Source organism: Meles meles, chromosome 14 (genome assembly GCF_922984935.1).
Source record: "Meles meles chromosome 14, mMelMel3.1 paternal haplotype, whole genome shotgun sequence".
In the NCBI taxonomy this organism is placed as follows: Eukaryota; Metazoa; Chordata; class Mammalia; order Carnivora; family Mustelidae; genus Meles; species Meles meles.
Window position 1 is genome coordinate 68,293,398 of NC_060079.1, and position 23,874 is coordinate 68,317,271.

The 23,874-nt window shown below is 36.1% G+C and overlaps 1 protein-coding gene across 1 annotated transcript in view; it reads left to right on the forward strand.

Annotated features, from left to right (window-relative positions):
- The window catches only part of GPC5 (glypican 5), a 1,459,668-nt gene that overhangs the window by 680,609 nt on the left and 755,185 nt on the right, over positions 1 to 23,874 (forward strand). The window contains exon 7 of the mRNA XM_046028120.1: positions 13,185 to 13,341. Within this exon, the coding sequence (XP_045884076.1) occupies positions 13,185 to 13,341 (157 nt within the window). The remainder of the gene's footprint in view (positions 1 to 13,184; positions 13,342 to 23,874) is intronic.

Genomic DNA, 23,874 nt, shown 5'->3' on the forward strand with positions numbered 1-23,874 from the left:
GCAGAACAGAGCCTAAGAGACATGGGCCACAGTCGAAATGTCTAATATACCTGTAACTAGAGACCAAGAAAGGTGAGAGGAAGGAAGAAAGAAGAAATCTTTGAAGAGTAATTGGTTAAGAATTTTGTAAAACTGATAAAGGAAATACATCCACTTCTAAGAAGCTCAACAAAACCGAAGCAACATAATACAAAGAGAACCATAAGTAGGAAGACAATCATCAAATTCTTGAACCAAGACAAAATGAAACTCTTAAAAGCAAGTGAAAAAGCCAAAAGAAGATTTTCAACAGAAACTAAAGACAGTGGAATGGCGTCTTTAAGATGCTGAGGGGGAAATTGTGCCAACCTAAAATTCTATAACCAGTGAGAATATACATGTAAATGAGGCAGAATAAAATATATTTCTTCAAATAAACATTGAGTGAATGCTTAACTAGCAGACCTGAACTACAAGAAATACTGCATTTCTTCAGGCTAAGGAAAAATGGTCTTGATAGAAGTATGAAACTGCACGACACAATGAATTCATTGAAAACAAACCTTAAAATATTGGCATGAGAAGAAAATTTGAGAATTGGAATGAGCTCTGTATCTATTAGAGAAACCGTATCTATAATCACATTTTTTGTGTACATGTGTGTGCTCTTCATGTACATATTTCAAGCACAGATGAATTATCCAGTAAATTCTTCTAAAAATTTAAGGAATGAATAAGATTAATCTTATACAAGCACTTTCGGGAAATACACACAAGAGAGAAAATGCTTCCAAATTTGCTGTGAGAAGCATATATTGACACCAGAATCTGACAAGGATATTAAAAGGAATTTATCATCAGTATTTACCAGGAACTAGACATGAGAAGGAAGGGTAAATATAAGAATTGTTTTCTGGAATTTATAATATATGTTGAAATGTGATATGAATGGGAGTGACTAAATAGTTAACTTTTTTATGGTTTGTATATTGTTGTAGAAATGATAAAGGTAAAGACACTGGGTGTCTCAGTCGTTAAGCATCTGCCTTTGGCTCAGGTCATGATCCCAGAGTCCTGGGATTTAACCCTGCATCAGGCTCCCTGCTTGGCGGGAAGCCTGCTTCTCCCTTTCCCACTCCCCCTGTTTATGTTCCCTCCCTTGCTGTGTCTCACTCTGTCAAATAAATAAATAAATAAAATCTTTAAAAAAAGATAAATATTAATATGCCCTATGTCTTAACAATTCCACTCCTAGGTATATACTCAAGGTCAATGAATGCTTAAGCCATTCAAAAAGCACGTAAATACTCCATGTACATTACTTATCATAGCCCCAAATTGAAAACAGATGAATTGTCCAATGCTAAATAAATAAATTGCCGTACATTCATAAAATGGAGTACCTATATTGTAATTAACAGGGTTCAGGAAGTGCAACCTCAAAATATGGCATCATGGCACATTGACTATTCGAGCTGAAGGAATTTGAGAAAGGGCAGGTGCAGAAAGGCTTTTCCTACTTCCTTTGAAGCAGATCTCACATAGGAGCTGCTTTCCCTATACCAGAAGTAAGGAGTAACCTTATCTCCATAGACTAGGCATACCACCTAGGGAAATCTGAATGGACAAGTCTTGCTTTTTCCCCACTTAGCTCATATCCTCTTTTGTCCTATCCCATTTTCCCATGATTTTCTGCTCTTCATCAAACCTACCACTAAAAGACTCAGGTTTAACTGCTTTTTCCTAATGAAGGCTCCTGGCTCATGTAAAACTTATATTAAGTTACCCTGTATGCTTCTCTCTTTTTAATCTGTCTTCTGTTACAGGGGTTGTAGTTGAGGACTTAAAAGGGTAGAAAGAAAGAATACTTTTTCACCCCTACACAGTAATAAAGAATGAACTATTGGGGTGCCTGGGTGGCTCAGTGGGTTAAAGCCTCTGCCTTCGGCTCAGGTCATGATCCCAGGGTCCTGGGATCGAACCCCACATCGGGCTCTCTGCTCCGTGGGGAGCCTGCTTCCCTCTCTCTCTCTGCCTGCCTCTCTGCCTACTTGTAATCTCTGTCTGTCAAACAAATAAATACATAAAATCTTTAAAAAAAAAAAGAATGAACGATTCACATGCACAATAATATAATAAATGTTTAAAACATAATGTTAAATATAAAGTCATATGTGAAAGCATATATACTGCATGATACTCCTTTTATGAAATTCATTAACAGGCAAATGAATCTATGTAAGTAGGGGTCAGAATAGGAATTACCTTTTGATTGTGGCTGCAAGTTGAGATAGTAGATTTCTGGGGTGCTTATAATGTAATATATTCTAATTTGAATTGTACTTTTGTGTGCATAAATATGCAAGAACTCACTGACCTGTATATTCAAGATCTCTATACTACTTTAATAAATTATACAGTAATATTGAGAAGGAGGAAATAAGTAAAAAAATATAGTTTCATTGAACATCGATACCCACCTGTATGATCTAACGATTCCACCTTTAGGCATATACCCAACAAATAGGACTGCTTTTTATTTTTATTTTTTTTACACTAAAAGACATAAAGACATTTACCAGATTTACACAGCCACTGTATTTTTACATCTAGACACTCAAAATAGTACGACTGTCCACCAACAGAATGGGAAATGGTTACAGTTCACTGATAACAACAGAATAAAATTGAGTAATTAAAAAGAATGAATTTCTTCTACATCTGGAATATCACAGACATGCTTACATTCATGTAAAGTTCCTCAAAAAACTGGTGGTGGTGGAGGAACTCAGAATTGTGTGACACCAGGGAGAAGAAAATGAGGCATAACGGAGGGTCCTGAGATGCTGGTAATGTTCTGTATCCTGAGGATGGTGGTCATGTGGCCGAGTGTGCCCGAAAATCCTTGAAGTTTTACATTTACAATTTTTACACTACTTAGTCTGTATCTTTGTATTGATTTGTGAGGGTTCTTGTAACAAGATACCACAAATAGTGGCTTAACACAACAGACATATTGTGTGAGAGTTCAGGAGGCTGGGAGTCTGACGTTGAAGAGTCAGGAAGGGGGGTTCGCTCTGAGGGCTGTGGACCTGTTTTGTGCCCTGTTTGAGCTTCTGCTGATTTGCTGGCAATCTCGGTGGCATCTCTGGCTCCTAGGTGCATCCTCCAACTATCTTCACGTGCATTCTCCTACTGTCTCTTCACACAGTCTTCACTCTGTTCATGTCTGGCCCTGGGTCCAAATGTCCCCTTTTTATGAGGACACGGATCATACGGGATTAGCATCCACCCTCATGATCTCATTCTAATGTCATTGCCTCTGTAAAGAAACTTTTCAAATAAAGTCATGTTCAGAGGTTATTGGGTTTAGAACTTCAAAATTCATTTTTGTAGAAACAGAAATCAGCCTAGAAGAAACATATACTTTTTTTTTTAGTTTTTTTTAAATTTTATTATTTATTTTTTTCAGCGTAACAGTATTCATTGTTTTTGCACAACACCCAGTGCTCCATGCAAAACGTGCCCTCCCTATTACCCCCACTTGTTCCCCCAACCTCCCACCCCTGACCCTTCAAAACCCTCAGGTTGTTTTTCAGAGTCCATAGTCTCTTATGGTTCGCCTCCCCTCCCCAATGTCCATAGCCCCCTCCCCCTCTCCCAATCCCACCTCTCCCTCCCCAGCAACCCCCAGTTTGTTTTGTGAGATTAAGAGTCATTTATGGTTTGTCTCCCTCCCAATCCCATCTTGTTTCATTTACTTTTTAAATATACTTTTTAATACTCTACTCTGTACTTTTCTATACATATACTTTTTTATACTCTACTTTTTAAAAAAATCAATTTTTTTGTTTGTTTAAGACACACATTTAAATTGTTAACAGAATTTAGCTTAGAATCCCAAACACCTGCCTTTCTTCTCCCCAAGACAACCACAACCTTACATTTTACTAATTTTCTCAAATTATTTCTAGAATATTTGCAAAATCACATTTCCTTAATCCTCATGTGGTGTATCTTTGTCCGTATTTTCATAATTCATGTAAAGAGAGCTAGATTAAGGGAATTTCACGGCAAAGGTGAAAATCAGAATGACATTTGTGAAGCTCTAACTCTTGTTACCATCTGGCATACACAAGGGTGTCATACTAAATGAGATCAGAATGAGCTCCTTGGAAGTAAACCTTTAATAGACCGGGGAACTTCAGAGGAATCTTCCCTAGAATGTTTTAATAGAGCATTTGAGGATGAGGTCTGCACAGCTGGCCTGTGAAGGCAATCTAGCTTAGTTGCCAAAACCAGGTTTTAAATGAATTTGCCATCCGTCACAGTTCTTTCAAAAAGGCAATGGACATTTTGACGAATTAACAAATAAAAGTCTTTTCTGAGCTGGAGCTCTTAGACTTGACCATGTTTCCCAATTAAAGTTCTCCTTCCTCCTTCCTTTCCTTCCTTCGTTCTTTCCTTCCTTTTAATTTTTTTTTTCCTTTGCTGTTTCTCATGACATCAGTCTTACAAAGACCAGTCATTAAAGACAGTGACCATGGGACGTATCAGTGGAATGGCATAAGTTGTATAATCCTGCTGGAAATATACTAAGATAATAAAACGAAATGGCAAGGGAAAATCTAAATAAGTGGAAAATGCTAATTCCCACATTCTACGCAGAAAGGACATGGTCTTTCTGTCAACAGAGATAACTGAGGTGCTGACACCATCAGTCCTTTTCTTTATGACTCAGCCGAGAAAAAAGCAAAATTTAGCAGACAAATTGAGGAAAGAAAGCCACTCAGGAACACATGTAAAATTAATAGTGTATCACTAACGGGCACGTGCATGTAAAGTTAAAACTGCCTTCATAGTCTGGGTCCCGCTTCCCTTCTAGAGAGTGTGGTTGATTCGTGAGCTGCCAGTTATCCAGGATTCCTCTTCCATCCATTCATCCATCCAGGTTTTGGGATACTTTCCCTTGTTTGCTCAGGAGGAGCAGATGTTCAGCTTTGTTCTATCTTTGATTTTGGAAATTTGGTGGTTGTGCCCTGTAGTGTCATGGAAGCTGGTATGGGATAACGAGGCAATGGCTAGGCACGTCCTGAGCAGTAAGTGACTAGTACCTTCACTTGCTGTGACACCCAAAGTGGGCAGAGGCAGTTTCCTGAGGCCATCTGGGCTCAAATGACTGTGCATTTAGGGCAAATATACATGAAAGTCTGTGTCACCTGGGTGGGAATTTAAATATTTCTCACCCATATGAAGACCTAGTTACAGAGATACAGGGTTTCGTCATGTTAACAAATTGCTTCCCAATAATATACCACATCATGAATAATATAAATTTACTCTTCTACTTTTCCAAGAAAAGTGGAAAAATGAGACTATTTAATATATGATTCTTCTGGTTTAGGATGCCCTTTAATTTTAATCATAGACTCATCTAGAACAGCTAGAAATCTGGATGGTTTCTGTCCTATAACATGTGTGAGTGACAATATGGAGTGTAATTTTTTCTATGTAAGTGGCTACTCAATAATGATTTAGAAAATTAATAAATTAGGTGGGACATTGGATAGTAACATCAAGAAAATAATTCTCACCTTTTTTGGGGCTTTGGGGGGGAATATAAATGTTATGCCTAATGAAATGTCTGACTTCAAGAAACTTGCTTTACACATCTACTTATTTCATTGAACATCTAGCATGTTTTCAGTTTACTGACAGGTCCCAATCTCCTCCTCCCCTTCTTCTCCCATTCTCCTGCTACAGGGCCCTTACACACTCACTGCTTGTCACAAAGTGTCCTTGTTTCTTCCGTATTGTGGCTGTGATCTGTATCTGTCCAGCTAACTCAGCATGGATGTTTTGGTAGGAGGCTCTGGTGTTTTGATGGAAGACTCCAACTATGAACTCTGAGGTTGTCTTGTAAGAAAGGTGTTTTGCTTTTTCACCAATTCTTTCCAGTTCCTGAGAGTGTTTTCATGCAGACGTTTCACGAAAGGCACTTAAGAATCACTAACGTTTGGCATGCACATTTCCTGTTTTGGGGAAAAAGTGTCCCCCAATTTTTTGAGCTGTTTTTGAGGCTGTGTTTGTACCCCTACTTCCATTTTTTTCCTGCACTTACTCATTAATTTTTAGTTTAAACTCTCCTGTGAGGTCAAACGTAGAGTTTGGAGTGCAACACACATTAATTATAAACATACCTGGTCGCTTTGGTACAACAGCTCTAAAGTGGAACCAGCCATTTTCTGAATTGAAGGTAAGCACAGTGGAAAAGGGACACACAGAATTTTCATACAGAAACAAGGAAAAAATGATTTTTTTTTGCAGCATTAGAAGCCAGATAGTGAATGTAGTAGGCCTTTTCTAAGTTCAGTATTCTATTTACAAAATCACAAGACTTTTATAAATTGCCAGACTGCCTTGCATAAACTAAATGCCAACAGAACAGTGACCTTTCAAATTACTGGTGCAACAGAAGCCGAGATCAGAAAGCTCAAACTTAAAGCAAACACTGACAAGAAACCCTACAGAAATGACTTCTGTGTCTGGTCAACGTTAACATAACATGACATATTGTAAAATGTGTTAGGCTTTTTGGGTAGAATAGTCTGTTTCGGTTTCGATGGTTTTGATAATATGAATCTAGAGATTTGTGGTTATGTTACCTGAACCTAATATATATATTTTTTTATATTTGAAAGAGGAAGAGTGGGAAAGTTTGGTATAAAAAGATTTATAAAATATGACTGTAATAGTGTTAGTAAAGGAGGTGATTAAAAAAAGGATGGGAAGGGTGAGGAGCTAGATGGGAGTGAAATTGGAAGTTTGGGGCAAGGGAAATTAAGTTGCAGAAAAGAAAGCGTATTATATAATGCATTTTTTTAAAGTTCTCATTTGAAATATGCAACAGCGATAACTTTAAAAATACATCATGAGGAATTTTGAATCAGATTTCCAATTTTAAAATGTTATGAGCTTCCGTTGTTTTCCTATTTCCCATACGTTTCTCTGTAAGTTTCACTTAAACTGCATGAAAGTGCAGATACCAACTGCTTTATAATAAAATTAAATTCATATATATGTATATATTTTCATGTATATATTCAAAGAGGTTTTTTTAGTCTGTACTTAAAATGGATCTTTAGAGATATCTTATTAATGATGAAGTGGAAGTATAATTGTAATTTTTTTTCTGTATCTTCAGTTCTCTGGCTTGAAATTTTTCTGTCAACATTTATTTTTCACCCTGAATATTCTCCATCATAAAACAGCAGATTTTACTCTGTCTGCATTTGAATAGATGACTAGAGGCACGTATCTGATGACTAATAATTTTTATTTATTTTTTTATTTTTTCAATTTTTTTTTTTTAAGATTTTATTTATTTATTTGACAGAGAGAGTTCACAGGTAGGCAGAGAGGCAGCCAGAGAGAGAGAGGAATGGAAGCAGGCTCCCCGCTGAGCAGAGAGCCAGATGCGGGGCTCGATCCCAGGACCCTGGGACCATGACCTGAGCCGAAAGCAGAGGCTCCAACCCACTGAGCCACCCAGGTGCCCCGACTAATACTTTTTAAATACATATGTACTTCTTGTATATCTGTGTAAATGGTTGTAAGGGGATGGGGGAAATATTTTAGAGATGCATCACTGCCTATAGGATTTTGAGGCACATTCAATTGCTTTCACATTTGGAAATTTTTGACGAATACGTTTCTCTTTCACAGCAAACATGTTGTGTATGTGAGCCATCTTTAGCCAGATTTTATTGTAAGTGTTTGAAAGGATGTTGCAACTGTGGGATATTGCCAGACCGTTAGTAAAAAGCAAATTGAGTCTATTGAGAGATTAATTCACCAGCTGAAAGAAATACATTTGCCTTAGAGTCATCAGATATTCTACCCACCGAACTCATCCTCCAAGACAGCATACCTAATGAGCTTCCTAAACCAATTAAACAGAAGCAGGAAGCATCAGTCATCAGCACTGACTATTTTCAGCTAATCAGCTGACTGCACAAACCACATGGCATTGAGGTAAGGGGAACACCTTAAAAGTTGTGGGTTTTTTCACTGTCCTGATTTAATTTCTCAGTTTTTTTTTTTAAATATTTTATTTATTTGACAGAGAGAAATCACAACTAGGCAGAGAGGCAGGCAGAGAGAGAGGAGGAAGCAGCTCCCTGCAGAGCAGAGAGCCCGATGTGGGGCTCAATCCCAGGACCCTGGGATCATGACCTGAGCTGAAGGCAGAGGCTTTAACCCACTGAGCCACCCAGGTGCCCCTTAATTTCTCAGTTTTATGGATGCAGCATCTTGCAGGGGACACGGTAAATGAGCAGAGTGCCTTACGCTATATAAAGTGCTTTCCCTTGCATTCAGTAGAATAAAATAAGTTTTAATGGGCTTAAGTGATTTGCTTAAAGGCACACAATTAATGTATGTGCGGGACTCAGAATCATGCCCTTTCCTCTGTTGTAAGTGTTCTATAAATATGTATGTATCGATCAACTTTCTACCTTTCATGACTAGGGAATAGGTTCAGGGGTTCAAATGCCACATCTTTACAACTGGGCAGACTCAGAGCCAAGACAGGATGAGGATGAAGGGAAATATGTTTACACCTGGGTTCCCTTTTTCGAAGACAGAGTCGGGGTATGGGTATCAGCTCCTCCTGGTTATAATGGTAATAATGATCTAAATAACTAACCATTACTGGAGCACTCACAATATGTTAGCACTTTATTAAGTCCAAATAATCGTCTCAAAGCCTTCCACATTGATCTTTTAAAGATGCAGAGAATGTAGACCCAGAGAAGGAATGTTAAATTTTTCAGTGTTGTAAATTTTGAACGATGCTTATAACACGTTCTATATTTTATCAGTAACTGGGACGACTATCGTGGATGTGATGAAGAGAGATCTGATGCAGTGTGTGGCATGAATGTATCTACTGTAACATGACCAATTTTCATATGCTAATTATAAAATTGGCTTCATGATCATTCTGTACGGTCATCTTATTTGTGGGTGTTGCCTTAAATGGGCACATGTGGAAATTATTTTGTTTTACTTAAAGACATGTGGGGGAAGGCTCCTCTTTGACAGAAGAGAAGCTTATGTATATTTCTCAAAAGTGACTTAAGAATAGCATGAGAAATAACACTTGCCCGTGGAGGCGGGGCCAACAGAGCACTGGGGGAGTGATTTGCATGCTGCCTCCCAGGCATTGGAGAGGGAGAGGATTGTAAAGAGCTGATTCCCTGGGAAAGAACCAGGATGATTTCATTGCGTGGTGACCCAAATCGTGAAGTTTAAGTTCCCTGCCTACTCTAGAAAAAAATGAATATTTTATATACATAATTTTTGACACTAGATTCCTATTCCTAGATATTCATTTAAAAAGGTAATTGGAATCCCCTTATGTTTGTTGATGGCAAGCATAAATATCTTGAGGAAGTATTTCTTGGCATAATCCTTCAATGTTGATTTTTTGTTTAAACAACTTTTTAGATGCTTCCAGGAGCCCAGGAATGAGATTAACTTCTTTTTAAGATTAAAAGGAAAAATAAGTTAGGAATATCACAATATGAAACCTGTAGTCTGTTTTTCTTTTCCTGATTTTCACATTATTTCCTTTATATTAATTTTACCTTATTACATATTCATGAAGACTGACTGAAATAAGAACTATATATTGAGTACTTTTTTAAGAACTAAGGCTATGTTTTCTCCTTTGATGTGAATTATAGCCTTCAGAATATATATGTGTTGTCTAATATGTACCCAATTCATGTCATTGAATAAATAAATAAATTCATCCACCAGTCAAGAACCATGAATCCAAAAACTGTTCTAGAATATCATAGCCTCTGAAGACTAGAGTAAAGTGAAGGCACTTTACTAAGTTAGATCTAAAGGACGTGGAAGACAGAGTAATTAATAAATTACTTTCAAATTTCAAATGACTCAAAACTTATTTATTTAACATCTGTAATATAGAAATCCCTTTAGTTCATGATTGGGAATATAAAAATGATGAAATCAGGGTCTCATCTTTCGGAGATTAACCATTAATCAGGAAGGCATGGCATATGTTTAGGAAACTTAATTAAGTGCCCATGAATGGGACACAGAGTTGCAAAAGATCCAAGAAATAGGTATGGAGTGGGAAAAGAGTTATTTGAGTTTGAACTTGAGGGTTAGGCATAATATGATGAGTTGAAATAGAGGAAAGGGGGATTCTATGTAGAGGGAAAATAAAAGTTGGAAGTGAGAAGAGTCTAAAACAAGCACAAACAAAATTGAAGACCTACAAATTCACACAATTTCCCTGTGGAAAGCAAACTGACTGCTGTAGGGCAGGACTTGGGTGCCAGTGGACTGTATTTAGACACAATTAACAGAAACAAAAACAAAATTTTTCAGCAAAAATTTGAACTTCATTTTTTAGACTTTATATCTAAATGCATGTCAGTAGGTGTTGAGTGAAGGGAAGAGGTAATTTGCTTATGTAAATTTAGAAAATGTAAGGCGATGCTCAACTCTTCAAGGATGGCTTGCTGTGAGGTTTCTCAGGAGCCTCCAGTTGGTGGATATCAAGAAGGGACCACTGTAGGAATTTCACAGACATTTTACTATAGGATCACTTTCTGTGATTTGTCCAACTGTTGCCCTATTTCTCCTCTGGACACATGTTGGGAATGAACAGTTTTTGACAGTTAAGTGCCACAGGGAGCATTAAGGAAGAGAAAGGATGTGGTGAAAGCACTGATATGGGGAATATAATATGGTGGTAGTAGGTGAAGAGACTGATGTCCCCTGCAATAAAGGGTTGAGAAGTTGTAATGATACATGGAGAGTGGAGATGAAAGTTTATTTTAAGATACAAAGCAGTAGAGTACATTTTTAGATCCAGTTACTGCTTAGTGATGAAGTATTATAACAAGAGCTGGAGATAAAGACTTGGGTGTGATTTGTGTACAGGTGAGAGCACAGTCTGTTAGGATGGGTTCCCAGAAAGAGACTACAAAGGAAGAACAGAGGTTTCCACTCTTCATGGAAACATTTATCTTTATTTTCTTGGAAGTGTGAGGAGAAAGATGATCAAGGTAAGACGAAATAAGAATAGTTTAGTCCAAAAAAGTGGGATTTGAGTAAGGATCTTGCTGTGTTGTTTAGAAATGTATTGGGGATTTTTGCAAGACAAATTTTACCATAAATGTGAGAATGAAAATGAACATTTGTGGAAGTGTGATGATTGAGAAGTAAGAAAATGAACATTGTAAGGCAGAACTTTCATGGAGAGGACACAGACACTGACCCTGAGGGTCACTGAGGGAGACGGGATTATTGGGAACCCGGAAGTATGGGTCAGATGGAATTTTGAATACGTTTGATGAGTTGATATAAGAAATGATGATTACATCACATGCTCATGGGCTTGAAAAAGAGTGAGAAGTACTGTAAAAAGCCAGAGGAAATGAAAAGTAAAAAAAAAGGTAAAATCTGATAGCTTGTTTCCTAGGGGTATGGTCTTCTCAGTGAGGTGGTGTCTTATGAAATATTAAACTCTTGTTTGGAGGAATATGCTTGAGAATCAAGGGAGACCTCTTTTTAAATTAACACCTAGTAACTCATTTAGGAAATAACAGTAAATAGAAATAAGTTCTGACCAGAATTTTAAAATTATTATCAAATTGTTTCACCATTTCATTTTTGTTAGAAAATTAATCTTGAAGAATTGTAATATTTTGGGGCACTGGGTGGCTCAGTTGGTTCAGCATCTGTCTTTTGCTCAGGTTAGGATCTCCAGGTCCTGGGATCGAGCCCCACATCGGGCTCCCTGCTCAGTGAGCAGTCTGCTTCTCTCTCTCCTTCTACCCCTTTCCCTCACTTGTGTTCTCTCTCTGTCTCTCTCAAACAAAAATAAAATAAAATAAAATAAAATAAAATAAAATAAAATAAAATCTTTAAATTTTTTTAAATTAAAAAAAGAATTTAATATTTCACTATTTTTGACATAATGTTATTTTTTATTTTGAAAGCTTATAAATTGTCAAAGTCCAGTTGCTTTGATGTAAGTATTTTTTCAATGCTAAACATGTTCATCTTAGATGTCCTGAGGATATTTCAACCTATGTTTTTCAATTTGAAAGATTATCCTTGGGTTGTGTGTTTCATTATTGTCTGCTAAACAATACTATTATCTAGAAAATCTCTTAGCAGTAACAATCCTGATATTTCAGAAAGCACCCTGAAAATTTAAATGCCCATTAAGTATTTGGCAGGGGTACATTTCATTCATAATATAGCAGAACCCTCTCGTGCTCATGCTTGGTCATGTGTTCTCCAAAACTGCCTTATGGGGGTATATGTCATCTATTGAATAATTTTACTCAGACTTAGCTTTAAGTAAAATATTCTATTATTCATAACATCACCTTCTTGAAAAGGGGTTCAGGCATTTCCAATATTATTCAAAAATATTACCAGAGCTCTTGTGCTGTAGGGGAAATTGACTATTCCATCTATTTTGCTCATATAAGTAAATGAAATGCTTGAGAGCCAAGAACCAAGAAGTTGGTTAAATTTCATAAGTGATTTGTAGAAATGGAAGTAGGATCTATGTCTTTTGCTCTAAGGTTCAGTTCTGTGCCATAGGCAGTGGACAATGCATTTGATCCAAGAAAGTTTAAAGCTATAAATGTAAATGCCCAAAATTCTACATTTTTAATGGAAACTTTTCTTGAAGAATTTTACTCTGTTTTGAGAAATTTTGGATTCTTGGTTTACAACACAGCACAACAGTATCAGCCAATATACTGTGAAGGGAGTTTGTGCTGTACTGGAGTTTGATTTACTGTGCATAAACATGTTAATTCAGAGCAAAAGGAGTCTCCAGGCAAACTCTCCAGGAGCAAGAAGCCTGGTTTACTTGCTTTCTAAAGCCTCAGCCCAAGCTTGATCACTGATTTCATATGCAGATTGTAGATCTTCAGAGCTGTAAGAACTTGCCCATTATTTACGATGATTTTGGTAGTTTCAATTTTTATTTAAAACTTTATTTAAAACTTGACTTGATTTGGTCAGGTGTTCTCACCAACATAGTAGATCCACATCAGAAAATGGTTCTAATTCCTACATATGTTTCTTTCTTAGGTGATTTGGGTTTGCTGTTAATACGTGTTTTTGGTATCCATGTTTAGTTGTTACAGGGTAGGTCACCCAGACCCGACAAGTGGCAGCATCAGACGGGCAGTGGCGGTGGCATGGTTGAACAGGTCAGCGGGGACTGTGATGATGAAGACGGTTGTGGGGGATCAGGAAGTGGAGAAGTCAAGAGGACCCTAAAAATCACAGACTGTAAGTGTGTGGTTCCAACACCACTTCTAAAGAATGAATTTTGAAGTCTAATTTTGAGGATAATTATTAGTATGAATGCAAATGAATAAAGACCGTGAATTCAGAAGCATGCAAAAGGAATTGGAAATGACAGTGAACCCATTTTTAGTTATTCAGGACCTGTATTCTTGGGAGTGTTATTTATTTTGAACTAATGGCTTTAAATGGAAATAGCATTTTTCTTTTCTGTGAAAGATTTGTGAACGACCAGTTCTGAGAATTAAAGTTTTTGAAGTCGGATAATCCTCAGGGCTTGAAATAATGAGCTGGGTGACTATTAAGTGTCTAGTGGTAAATAATGTGGAATTAGGATGGGTAAACTCTTCTAAATAATCAAACTCTGCAACTTCATTATATTTCGTCATTCTATAAGAAATAATCTTACTAGGTTTTCATCATAGTTGAATTACAAAGAAACTGGTTAAATGTAGGGTTATTTATAATGAAAAACTACTTGGATTTAACCTTACGAATTTGCTCTTCTCCAAAACTCTCACCAATCATTCACCTCATTCCAGTTGTCTGGGTTTGAAACCCGTTTCCAGTGTTGCTGGACTGGTCACCCACACAAAAGTGGAACTTCCAAATGACAACAACAACAAATCTCCAGATGAGTTTGGTTTTCTGTTCTTCATTTTAAAAAATGAAGAATGTTGGCTCTCCCTTGTTACATACATGCAGATGTTCAGATGGGCGAGACAACCGAAGCTGTCACCTGAGAAAGCCGTGTGCAAGTTCATGGGTCCGAGGGAGCGGCCTTTCAGCTCTTCATTTATCTGAGGTCTTACCAAAGGTGATCACTTTATAAAGTAATCTGGTGGACCTGTGCAGCCCTATCTGGAGTCTGGTCAGATAGTCTCCCTCTAAATCACAAAGGGCTGCTTTGGAACTATTAGACATGTCCTTTCATGACTTTGGTGGGAGAAGAATTCATTTACTTTTCACTTCTTGTAGTAAATTTAGAACACTACACATGCTTCAAACATCAATACTCCATTCTTTCTAGGATCCTGTTTCATAAGGCAAATATATTGGTTAAAGGAATGGAAGCCTCAGAGGTGCAAAATCCAAAGGGCAATTAATGTAAAGAAATAAGTTTTCCTGTTAGACACAGAAAGTAAATAGATGGGGTTTAGTACACGGCAGCAGCAGTGGAACAAAGGGCCACAAAAATCTCTTGATATATTACGAAATTGCTTTCCTAGTGAAAATTCAGTATCTTCTACTTGTATAGGAGCAGGTAAAGATATGTGTTTTTGTTATTGGTATTAATACAGTTTATCAGATTAATTCTTCTGTTTTCTATACTTTGCTATTTAGGCCAAAACGATAAAAAGGGAAGGAATAGAAAAAGCAAATGAAAGTGTTTTCTAGAAAAAAAATTCTTATTAAGAGTTAAAATGTCCTCCATTCTATTTTAGAATATTGATACTTACCTAGTAGGTTAATATTAGTTAATCTTTATTCTTTTTCATTTTTTATTGAGTATTTGTATGTATCATAATTTCATTGTCATTTGAATATTAGGGTTTTAAAGAATAAACATTATGATAAAAAAGTTTAGGTTGAAAGTTCATCTATAAATTATGTGTGTGTTTAAGTGTAGAATTAGCATTTTTATAGGGATTTTTTCATTCTTGGGGTTATTTATAAGCTCAAGAACTCCTTATGTATTAATAGATAACTCATGTTTTGTTTGTTTCATAAGAGAAGTAGAGACAGTGGAGGATATTTAACTACTAATAATTTTCACACAAAACCATACTTGTCAAGGTAGCAAGAATGCATTTTTACTTCAAAATCCTGTTTCCAGTTATTACTGATAGGGACAGGTGTGGTACGAGCAACTATCCATCAGAATTGGAGAGATTTAAGAGATAGATGGTTTTCAGCAACTCCAGGCCAACATTAAAAAAAATCCACGTCTGCTGTAAGTGGGTTGCTTCTCATGTTTCTCAGAGTTTATAGCTGTTGCCTTTCAATTTTTAATAAGTGGTTAGGAAACCACTGTGGATAGTAGGCTGAAATAAACAGGGACAGAGAAAGTAGCAAAGCAGAGGTCACATTTCTATTTTTATAAAACTCTATCATATTTTCCTTGTGTTTGACTCATTTGCTATATTGCTAAAGTAAGCTAAGACATAGTTCTGGGTGGTCTTAATGACTTAAAACTCATGTGCTCTAGCAAGTTTACCTGGTGTCGTTTGTGTAAGGGACTTGAAATGCACTATTATTTCTTCTGTACACTGATGTGATTCTTTATTAAAAAAATTATAAGTAGAATACATTTCATTTGTCACCTCAAAAATGTCTCATTAAAAATAGTTACACATATATGTATGCATGTGTTTATGGCCAAATATATATGCACATATATATATACGGAATGATACTAATATTGTGTTCTGCAAATTTAATTTTGCTCCATTTATGAGAATTTTCAAAGTTGATGAATATTTTACTAATCATCACTTGACCTGATATTCTGTCTGCTTTTGTTTGTGTTGATTTCAGAAAAAAGTACAAAGTTTTACCATCAAAATATTTATATACTTTTTAGGTATGACTCTGTTTTCATCACCGATGGTATCAAATAATTTAACAACTGTTTAGCTCTTAAAACTGATGGCTGTCAGTTTTCAAATGATAGCTGATGTGTTTCTTACAAAAAGCAGCCACCTATACTGTGCAGTGTTCACTCTTGGGAACCTGAAAACTCTTTCTTATTTCAGTAAGATGATTTAAAAATCCCAATCTTCTAAAAACTTTGTATTTTTTTATTGTATTGAATTTGGCTCATTTGTGTAGGTGTGGTTATTTCACTAGTAACCTGGAATTGCAGGATATAAATGGCTTTGAACCTTCATTTTGCCTCACCTCTGACACTCACCCTCCTTTCAAGGTTGCTAATTGATTGCAGGTTCTAAACACCAGTGGAGAAAAACAAGTTCTGTTCTTTTAGCCAGGCAGAGCAAACCTACTGACCCTATCATCAATACTTTTTCAACTACTTGACTATTCTTCTAACATCCCCAAATTCTGATAGTTTCAAATGAAAAACAACCCAGAATGCCACTAAAACACAGGCTGTCACAAAACCATTTCATGTATAGTTTTAGAATGATATCACTGCTTGCAATTCTCATGTGATAACATAATTTGCGTTTCCATTTTCAAAAACAAAGACTATGTAACCTGTGACCAAATTCATGTTGATACGGTGGTTTACTCTGGAAACTCAGGCAAAATGAATTTGACCACAAGTTGATTCAGATACAATACATTCAGGAATAGTAGGATGATTTTCAGTCTTCCGATGGCCTGAGATAACTTCTATTGTCATAGTCACCGTTGCTCCTATAACGTATTTAGCAGTATTTTATGTGTGTGTGTGTGTGTGTTTAGCAGTCTTAAAGATAATTTTAACTGAGTAGCTGTAAGTGACAACAAAGATCGCTAAATGTGTATTCAGATGGCTTTTGTCCTGTGGTGCTCTCAGAATGCCTCCACAGAAGGTTCATTGTGTGGCTCCTTCAGAAGGACCGCCAGCCCCAGCCGTTAGTTTCTTATTTCATGAGCTTCTCTTCCTCTTCTCTTTTGTGGGTTTTCATTGTCAACCCAAATGCTAAGAATTTTAAGAATCCAGGACTCAGTTCTCAAACCTTTTGCCATCTCTGTTCTCAATGATTCTGTGTTCCACAAACTGCTAACTACGCCCTAAGAAGAGTAGGTACATGTTACCAGCTGTTCCCGGCACCCTCCAGTTTACGAAGCATCCCCCTGTGTGTTATCTCAGGAGGTAAGCTTATGAATACTAGAAGTATTCAACAGAATGGAGATTAACTTGGAAGTAGAAGGGTAATACACTGAAATATAAAGTTACTAGATCTGGAAAGAAATTTTGGTTCACCTTCTGTTGCCGAAAGTAAATGGTTTCTGTTGGCTTTGGACTTGTCACTTAGTAATTAACCTTAGAGCAGCTTCTAACAAATGCCTACAGCATGGTACTAACAATGACCTTGGAAGAGAATACTGTATTCCATGTGCATGGTAAAATGAAAATAATATGTTGTAAACCACTGAAGAATAAAGGTTATTGATTTATTTAGTAATGCAGGATTATAGAGTGAGTGAAAATTGTTGCCTTCCTTAAACTTATTTTCACTGTAAATCACCTTTATTTCAAAATCTCGGGCATAGAAGTCAGGGAGAATTAAAAAAAAATTATGAGTGGCATTTTCCTTAGAAAATGCAATATTTATTTTTCTTTCCAGAAATAATTACACTATGTAATTATTCATTTTGTAGAAATTATTTTATATTATCTGCTGATGATTTTTCTTTCCAATATAAAATATGTCAAACGGATAATGCAGGCATGTATTTGTTTACATTAATAATAGTTCCAAAGGGGGCACCTGGATGGCTCAGTCAGTTAAGTGTCCAACTTACGATTTCTGCTCAGGTCATGATCTCAGGTTCATGGGACTCCATGCTTAGCACAAAGTCAACTTAATATTCTGCTTGAGATTCTGTTTGAGACTCCCTCTGCCCCCTCCCCTTCTCCCTTTCTCTCAAATAAATAAATGATCTTTAAAAAAGTAGTTCCAAAAGAATAATAGTTCCAAATAAGCATATTAAAAGTATGTATATTCTTTCTAACATTAACGTGTCACCAAATTCAGTTAAAGTAAAATGTACTTAGTTTACTTCGCAAAGTGAGATAAATAGCCCTTTAACAAATTATCCTCCACCTATGAAAGTTTACTGAAAATAACTAAAGAGCTTATGTGTTTACTTTATTCAGTGATGCTAAAAATTAATCTTCTTTATAAGGTTACTTAGATTCAAACATTTGTGACACAGTGAAAATAATCTTGAAAAATGACTGTACACTCAAATGTATATTTTACAGTGCTTAATACTGAAGGATCATGATAAAGCCATAAAAAATTTCACAAAGAAACCCTTCCTGATTCTGTCCAATGTTCAAAATTATAAACACTTTGAAACTGTCACCTACTACAGTTTCTACACTGCTGATGAAAATTATACTAAAAAGAAATGAAATAGATATCTAAGATAAATATATTTTAACTAAGCTGTGATCACTATGAATATTATTCTGATTATACACTTTCATTTTGGCTTCTAAATAAATTGGGCCTCATCCTGGCTGCTTGCTATTTTGTTAACAAGATTTGGTAATGGAATCTGGATACCTAATGAATCATCTAAAACCATTGTTCATTCTCTTGAAAAGTTATATATCGCATTCATGGACCTAAATAATAGAATTGAAATAAGAGGCTTGTCCTTGAATGCCCATGGAATGATTTCCATTGCTTCAGCTTAGACACAGAACTGATGTTAAACTGGTGAGGGGAAGAGGGAAGACTTATCAATTACAACTTGCGAAGCCTCCCAGCGTGCATCCCAGATCAACCACTATCCTGCAAATCTCATAACCAAATCTCTACCATGCCAGAGGACATTAAACAAAGAAGTCGTGATCTCTTTGAACTAGCACAATGCTGAATATGACTGTGTGACCAACAGAGGAAGTAAGAATGAATATTTAAGAAAATATTACCAGGGGTGCCTGGGTGGATCAGTGGGTTAAAGACTCTGCCTTTGGCTCAGGTCATGATCCTGGGGTCCTGGGATCGAGCCTCGCATCAGGCTCTCTGCTCAGTGGGGAGCCTGCTTCCCTCTCTCTCTTTGCCTGCCTCTCTGCCTACTTGTGATCTCTCTCTGTCAAATGAAAACTAAAAAATCTTTAAAAGAAAAGAAAATATTACCAGATACATTTTACCATGGCTTATCTAAAGTCCTAAAGTCATGTGACTGTCAATAAGCCCAGAAAAAATCACGTTTCTACCCAGGTCTATTTTTTCTAGATTTTTGGTTGCAAATCAACAGAACGGTTATGAAATTGCTACATTCTCAGTCAGGATTCATTGATAAAATGGATCATGTAGAAACAAGTCAGGTATACTTTTAGCTCTTTCATGACTTCAATACCATGAAGTATTTCATGTAGGTTTTTGACCAATGAAGAGCTCACCTAACTATAAATAATTAATATAAAGAACAGAGCATGTGACCTGGGCCCAGAAATTTTATATGATACAGGGGGTCTGAAGGGTGGCCATTACTTACATGCTTCTACTTGATGCTGTTGCTGCTTGTCTAAAGACCATTCCTTCTCTAAGGAACAACAATGCATGCCTTGTTTATTACATACCTTATTTATTAGTATCTCTAAGTCTCTATTAAAGTACCATGAACTCTTACAATACACCATCTACATTTCTATATTAGCATACCAAGGCAGCATCATACATGGAGGCATTAGGGACTATAACAATTAGACGTAAAATGGCTTATTCTATGTGGTTTTTGGTTATCAGCCTTGTCTGATTGCTTTTAGCCATGGGTTTACTTCCTACACCAAAGGAGAACCACCTCTGTCTTTTCTCAGGGTCTGAAGCCTTCCATTTTGGAGCAGTGCCTCTGGTATATCAGCAGAAATGTTTCACTTTTAACTTTACCAGTTTGTGATGAGCACTGAAGAAATATCTTGTACAATCCCCTGAATCATGTTAAATTCCAACAGAGATAAATCAATGTTTTATGTGAACTAAGAGAAAGGAGAGAGACTATCTAAATGGGGCAATCAGAAAATACTGCATAGAGGAGACAGGAAAAGGGCCATCTGAAAAAAGAAATTGATGGCGATGTTTATGAGAAAATGGCATTTGGGAGGTTGGATGCATGATTTAGTTTCAGCTCTTGACAATAGGGAGGAAGACGGTATCCTCTGAAGAGTGTGCATGGTCAACAAGGACTGGGGGTTTGTGAGGAGAGGGGAAATAAGGAGCATGCTCAGGAGGAACAACATTATTCAAATGGCTCGAAAAAATCATTGGAAGTCTAAAATGTGATTGAAAATGTTATAGTGGATTCTGAATTCAAGAGTAAATACTTTATATTTAATTTGTTGGGCAAAGAGGAATGATGACAGGTTTTTCAGTGTGGCCATTTATTATAAAGATTTTATTTATTTCAGAGAGAGCACACAAGTCGGGGGGAAGGCCAGAGGGAGAGGGAGACCAGCAAACTCCCCACTGAGTGTGGAGCCTGGTGTGGGGCTCGATCCCAGACCCTGAGATCATGACCTGAGCCGAAGGCAGAGGTTTAACCCACTGAGACACCCAGGTGCCTTGAGTGTATAGTTACTTTTACTAGTAAAACAGTGAACTGATTAAAAAAATAGAAGTGTAAACAAAGTGTGTATTGCACAAGTAATGTGCCACTTAGCTTACACAGGAAATTGTTCTATGCCTAAATTTCCTTAAGATGGGGATAATGCTAGTACTCTGCAAGAAACATCCCTGTGAAAATTAAATCACCTAATTCATATAGAGCATTACAAGAGTCACCAATCCATCCCCGCCCACCTAAACAAAAGAGTTGTTGAGTAAAATATGTACAAAGATTTTCTTAAATGTTTCCATGAACAGCAAGAAAGAAAAGAATATTCCGTACAACCCAATGAAGTCATAACAATAATATAGAGATAACTGTAGATACATAGATGTAGAAGAAAATCTGTAATTATACACATATACTCATATATGCACAGTTTAAGGAAAATAATAAAATGAATTCGTTCTACAAGTCTAATAAATAGAATATCTCCATATCTTTGTGTTCCTCTTTCTGAACACACTCCACTTTGAGAGTTTACCATGATCATAAATGATATAAAAATCATTGCCTTTTCCTCTTTTTAGAGTTTGTAAAAATCAAGGTATGCATTCAGAAACAATATATTGCTGGGTTTTGCACTTTATACAAATGGAATCATGTAATTTTTGTGTCTATGTGGTGAGCTTCTTTCTCTTAAATGTTTTAATTTTGAAGTTCATCCATATTGATGGATTTAGATGTACTCATTTAGTTTGCCAAGGGGGGTCAAAGTTTTGGATACATACACCCATTTGTTTATTCTATAGTTTATGGATATTGGAGTTGATTTCAGTGTTTGGATATTGTGAATTTTGTTCCTATAAACCATCTTGAACACCTCTCTCCATACACATGTACAAGAGCTTCTGCCGTATACCTAGAAGTATCGTGACAATGTCTCAAAGCAAAGCATGCGTATGTTAAGCTTTACTAGGAAATGTCACACTGCTTTACAGGGTGATTGTGTCAAATTTATATTCTTACTGGCAACAAATAAGAGTTCATTATTATTTATTGATCCCCATTTTTACACTTTTTTTCCCTATTTTCACTACTTTGTATATTGGTCCAAAGAATGAAGTGGAACAGTATGTTATCTATATTAATTTCTATCACCATGATAATTCATTGAATTGTACTTTTTTCATAGGTATTAAAAATTCCTTATATACTTACTCATCTGAAATTTCTTGTATATTTTTTCCCTGTTCTTTAGTGTTCTTTATCTTCTTTCACAGGTACTCTCAGGACAGAAGTCAACTTAAGTGATCTAATTATCTATTTTAATTATGATCTTCAGGAAAGGCAGGATAGGTTCTTGAGTAATTCTTTTTATTTAATTTGTATCCTCCCTGCCTTTCTCAGAAGGTGATCTACTGTTTTTAAGAACATTGCAAAAATCAGTTTTAAAAACATTTGTGATTCTTATCGAAGTCCAGATTGTCCCATATTTTGCCAACTGGCCCTTCTCCGATTTGGCTCTTGAGTTCTTTTGACGTGATCCTTAAAGTCTTCACTAGTTTCATTGTATAGTGTAAGAAAATATTCTAAATGTAGTTTATTCAGTATCTGTCACAGACATGGAATCAGCCATTTTTACATGACCCTTGGTTTGTTTTCAGAAAAAACAGTATTTTTAAGTCCACAATCTAGGCACAAGACATGATTCTTTTTTTTAATGATACTTTTTAAATTATATTATATTATGTTATGATATAACATAATATACATACATACAGTATATATGTCACCATACAGTACATCATTAGTTTTTGATGCGTGCTCCATGATACATTGTTTGCGTATAACACCCTGTGCTTCATGCAATCCATGCCCTCCTTAATACACATCACCAGACTCACCCATCCTCCCATCCCTCTCCCTTCTAAAACCCTCAGTTTGCTTCCTGTGGAAGGAACTGAAATGCTCTTCATGGAGGAGTGGATAAAGAAGACATGGCCCATATATACAACGGAATATTACTCGGCCATCAGAAAGGATGAATACCTAACTTTCTCATCAACATGGATGGGATGGGACTGGAAGAGATTATACTGAGTGAAATAAGTCAAACAGAGAAAGTAAATTATCATATGGTTTCACTTATTTGTGGAACATAAGGAATAGCATGGAGGACATTAGGAGAAGGAAGGGAAAAATGAAGGTAGGGAAATCGGAGAAGGAAATGAACCATGAGAGACTGTGGGTTCCAGGAAACAAGACAAGATTCTTAAAGACACAGGTGATAAAAGAAAAAAAAAATCTCATACTCATTTGTTTTACTCTGCATTAGATGTATCACATTATCATAAAAATACAAAAACTGCCCCTACTAATTATGATTACTGAAGTGAGTTACAATTTTGCCCATTTTATTCATATTCTAATCCCATTTTGTGGTTAATATATCTATATCTATATCTATATCTATATCTATATCTATATCTATATATATCTCAAACAACCCAATGCAGAGGTCATAAATTGTTCCTTAGCAAGAATATAAAATAGATAAATAGATTAGATAGAGCAATAGATAGATAGGCAGAGATATCATTAGGTCACCTACTATATCTGCACACTTAATTTATTCTTCCAGTAATTACATTTGTAATGCTCACTACGAGTTCTTCTGTCAAAGTCTCTCTAATACATTTCTTAAGCAGGACTTCTAAAGACTATTTCACAAATTCTTACTTGGTGATAAGAGTTTCTGACCCTTTTACATGAAAGTCAATTTTTCTAGATAGAACAATGTTGGATTACATTTTCTTTCCTTGCATCTCTTCAATATGCACTGATTGCTGTTCTGGAAAAAAGCATTGCTGGCAAATATCTTGACAATCTAATTTTCTACCCTTGATAAACCACATATTATATTTTTACCCTCTCAGTGCCCAATGCCTTGTTTTCATTAAGGCACAGTCATTTTGCTAGAATATAGCTTTGTGTTGGTAGCTCTGAGTTGACATTCTTGGTGACATAGCTTTTAAATAAGTAATATCAAATATTTGAGCAGATAGTTTTGAGTTACAGTTTTAAGTAATCGTTCTGTTCCATTGTTCTGATTTTCTTTTCTTTAAGAAGACCTGTTAGACCTTTGTTGAGTTGTATTTGCTTATCAGTAAGTACATTCTTCAATACTTTTGGTCTGTTTTTAAAAGTATCTTTCATTTTAAATATCTGCCTTTTTCACTTCCTATTTCCGTTAAGGTATTACTAGTGGTGTTCTTTGCTCTT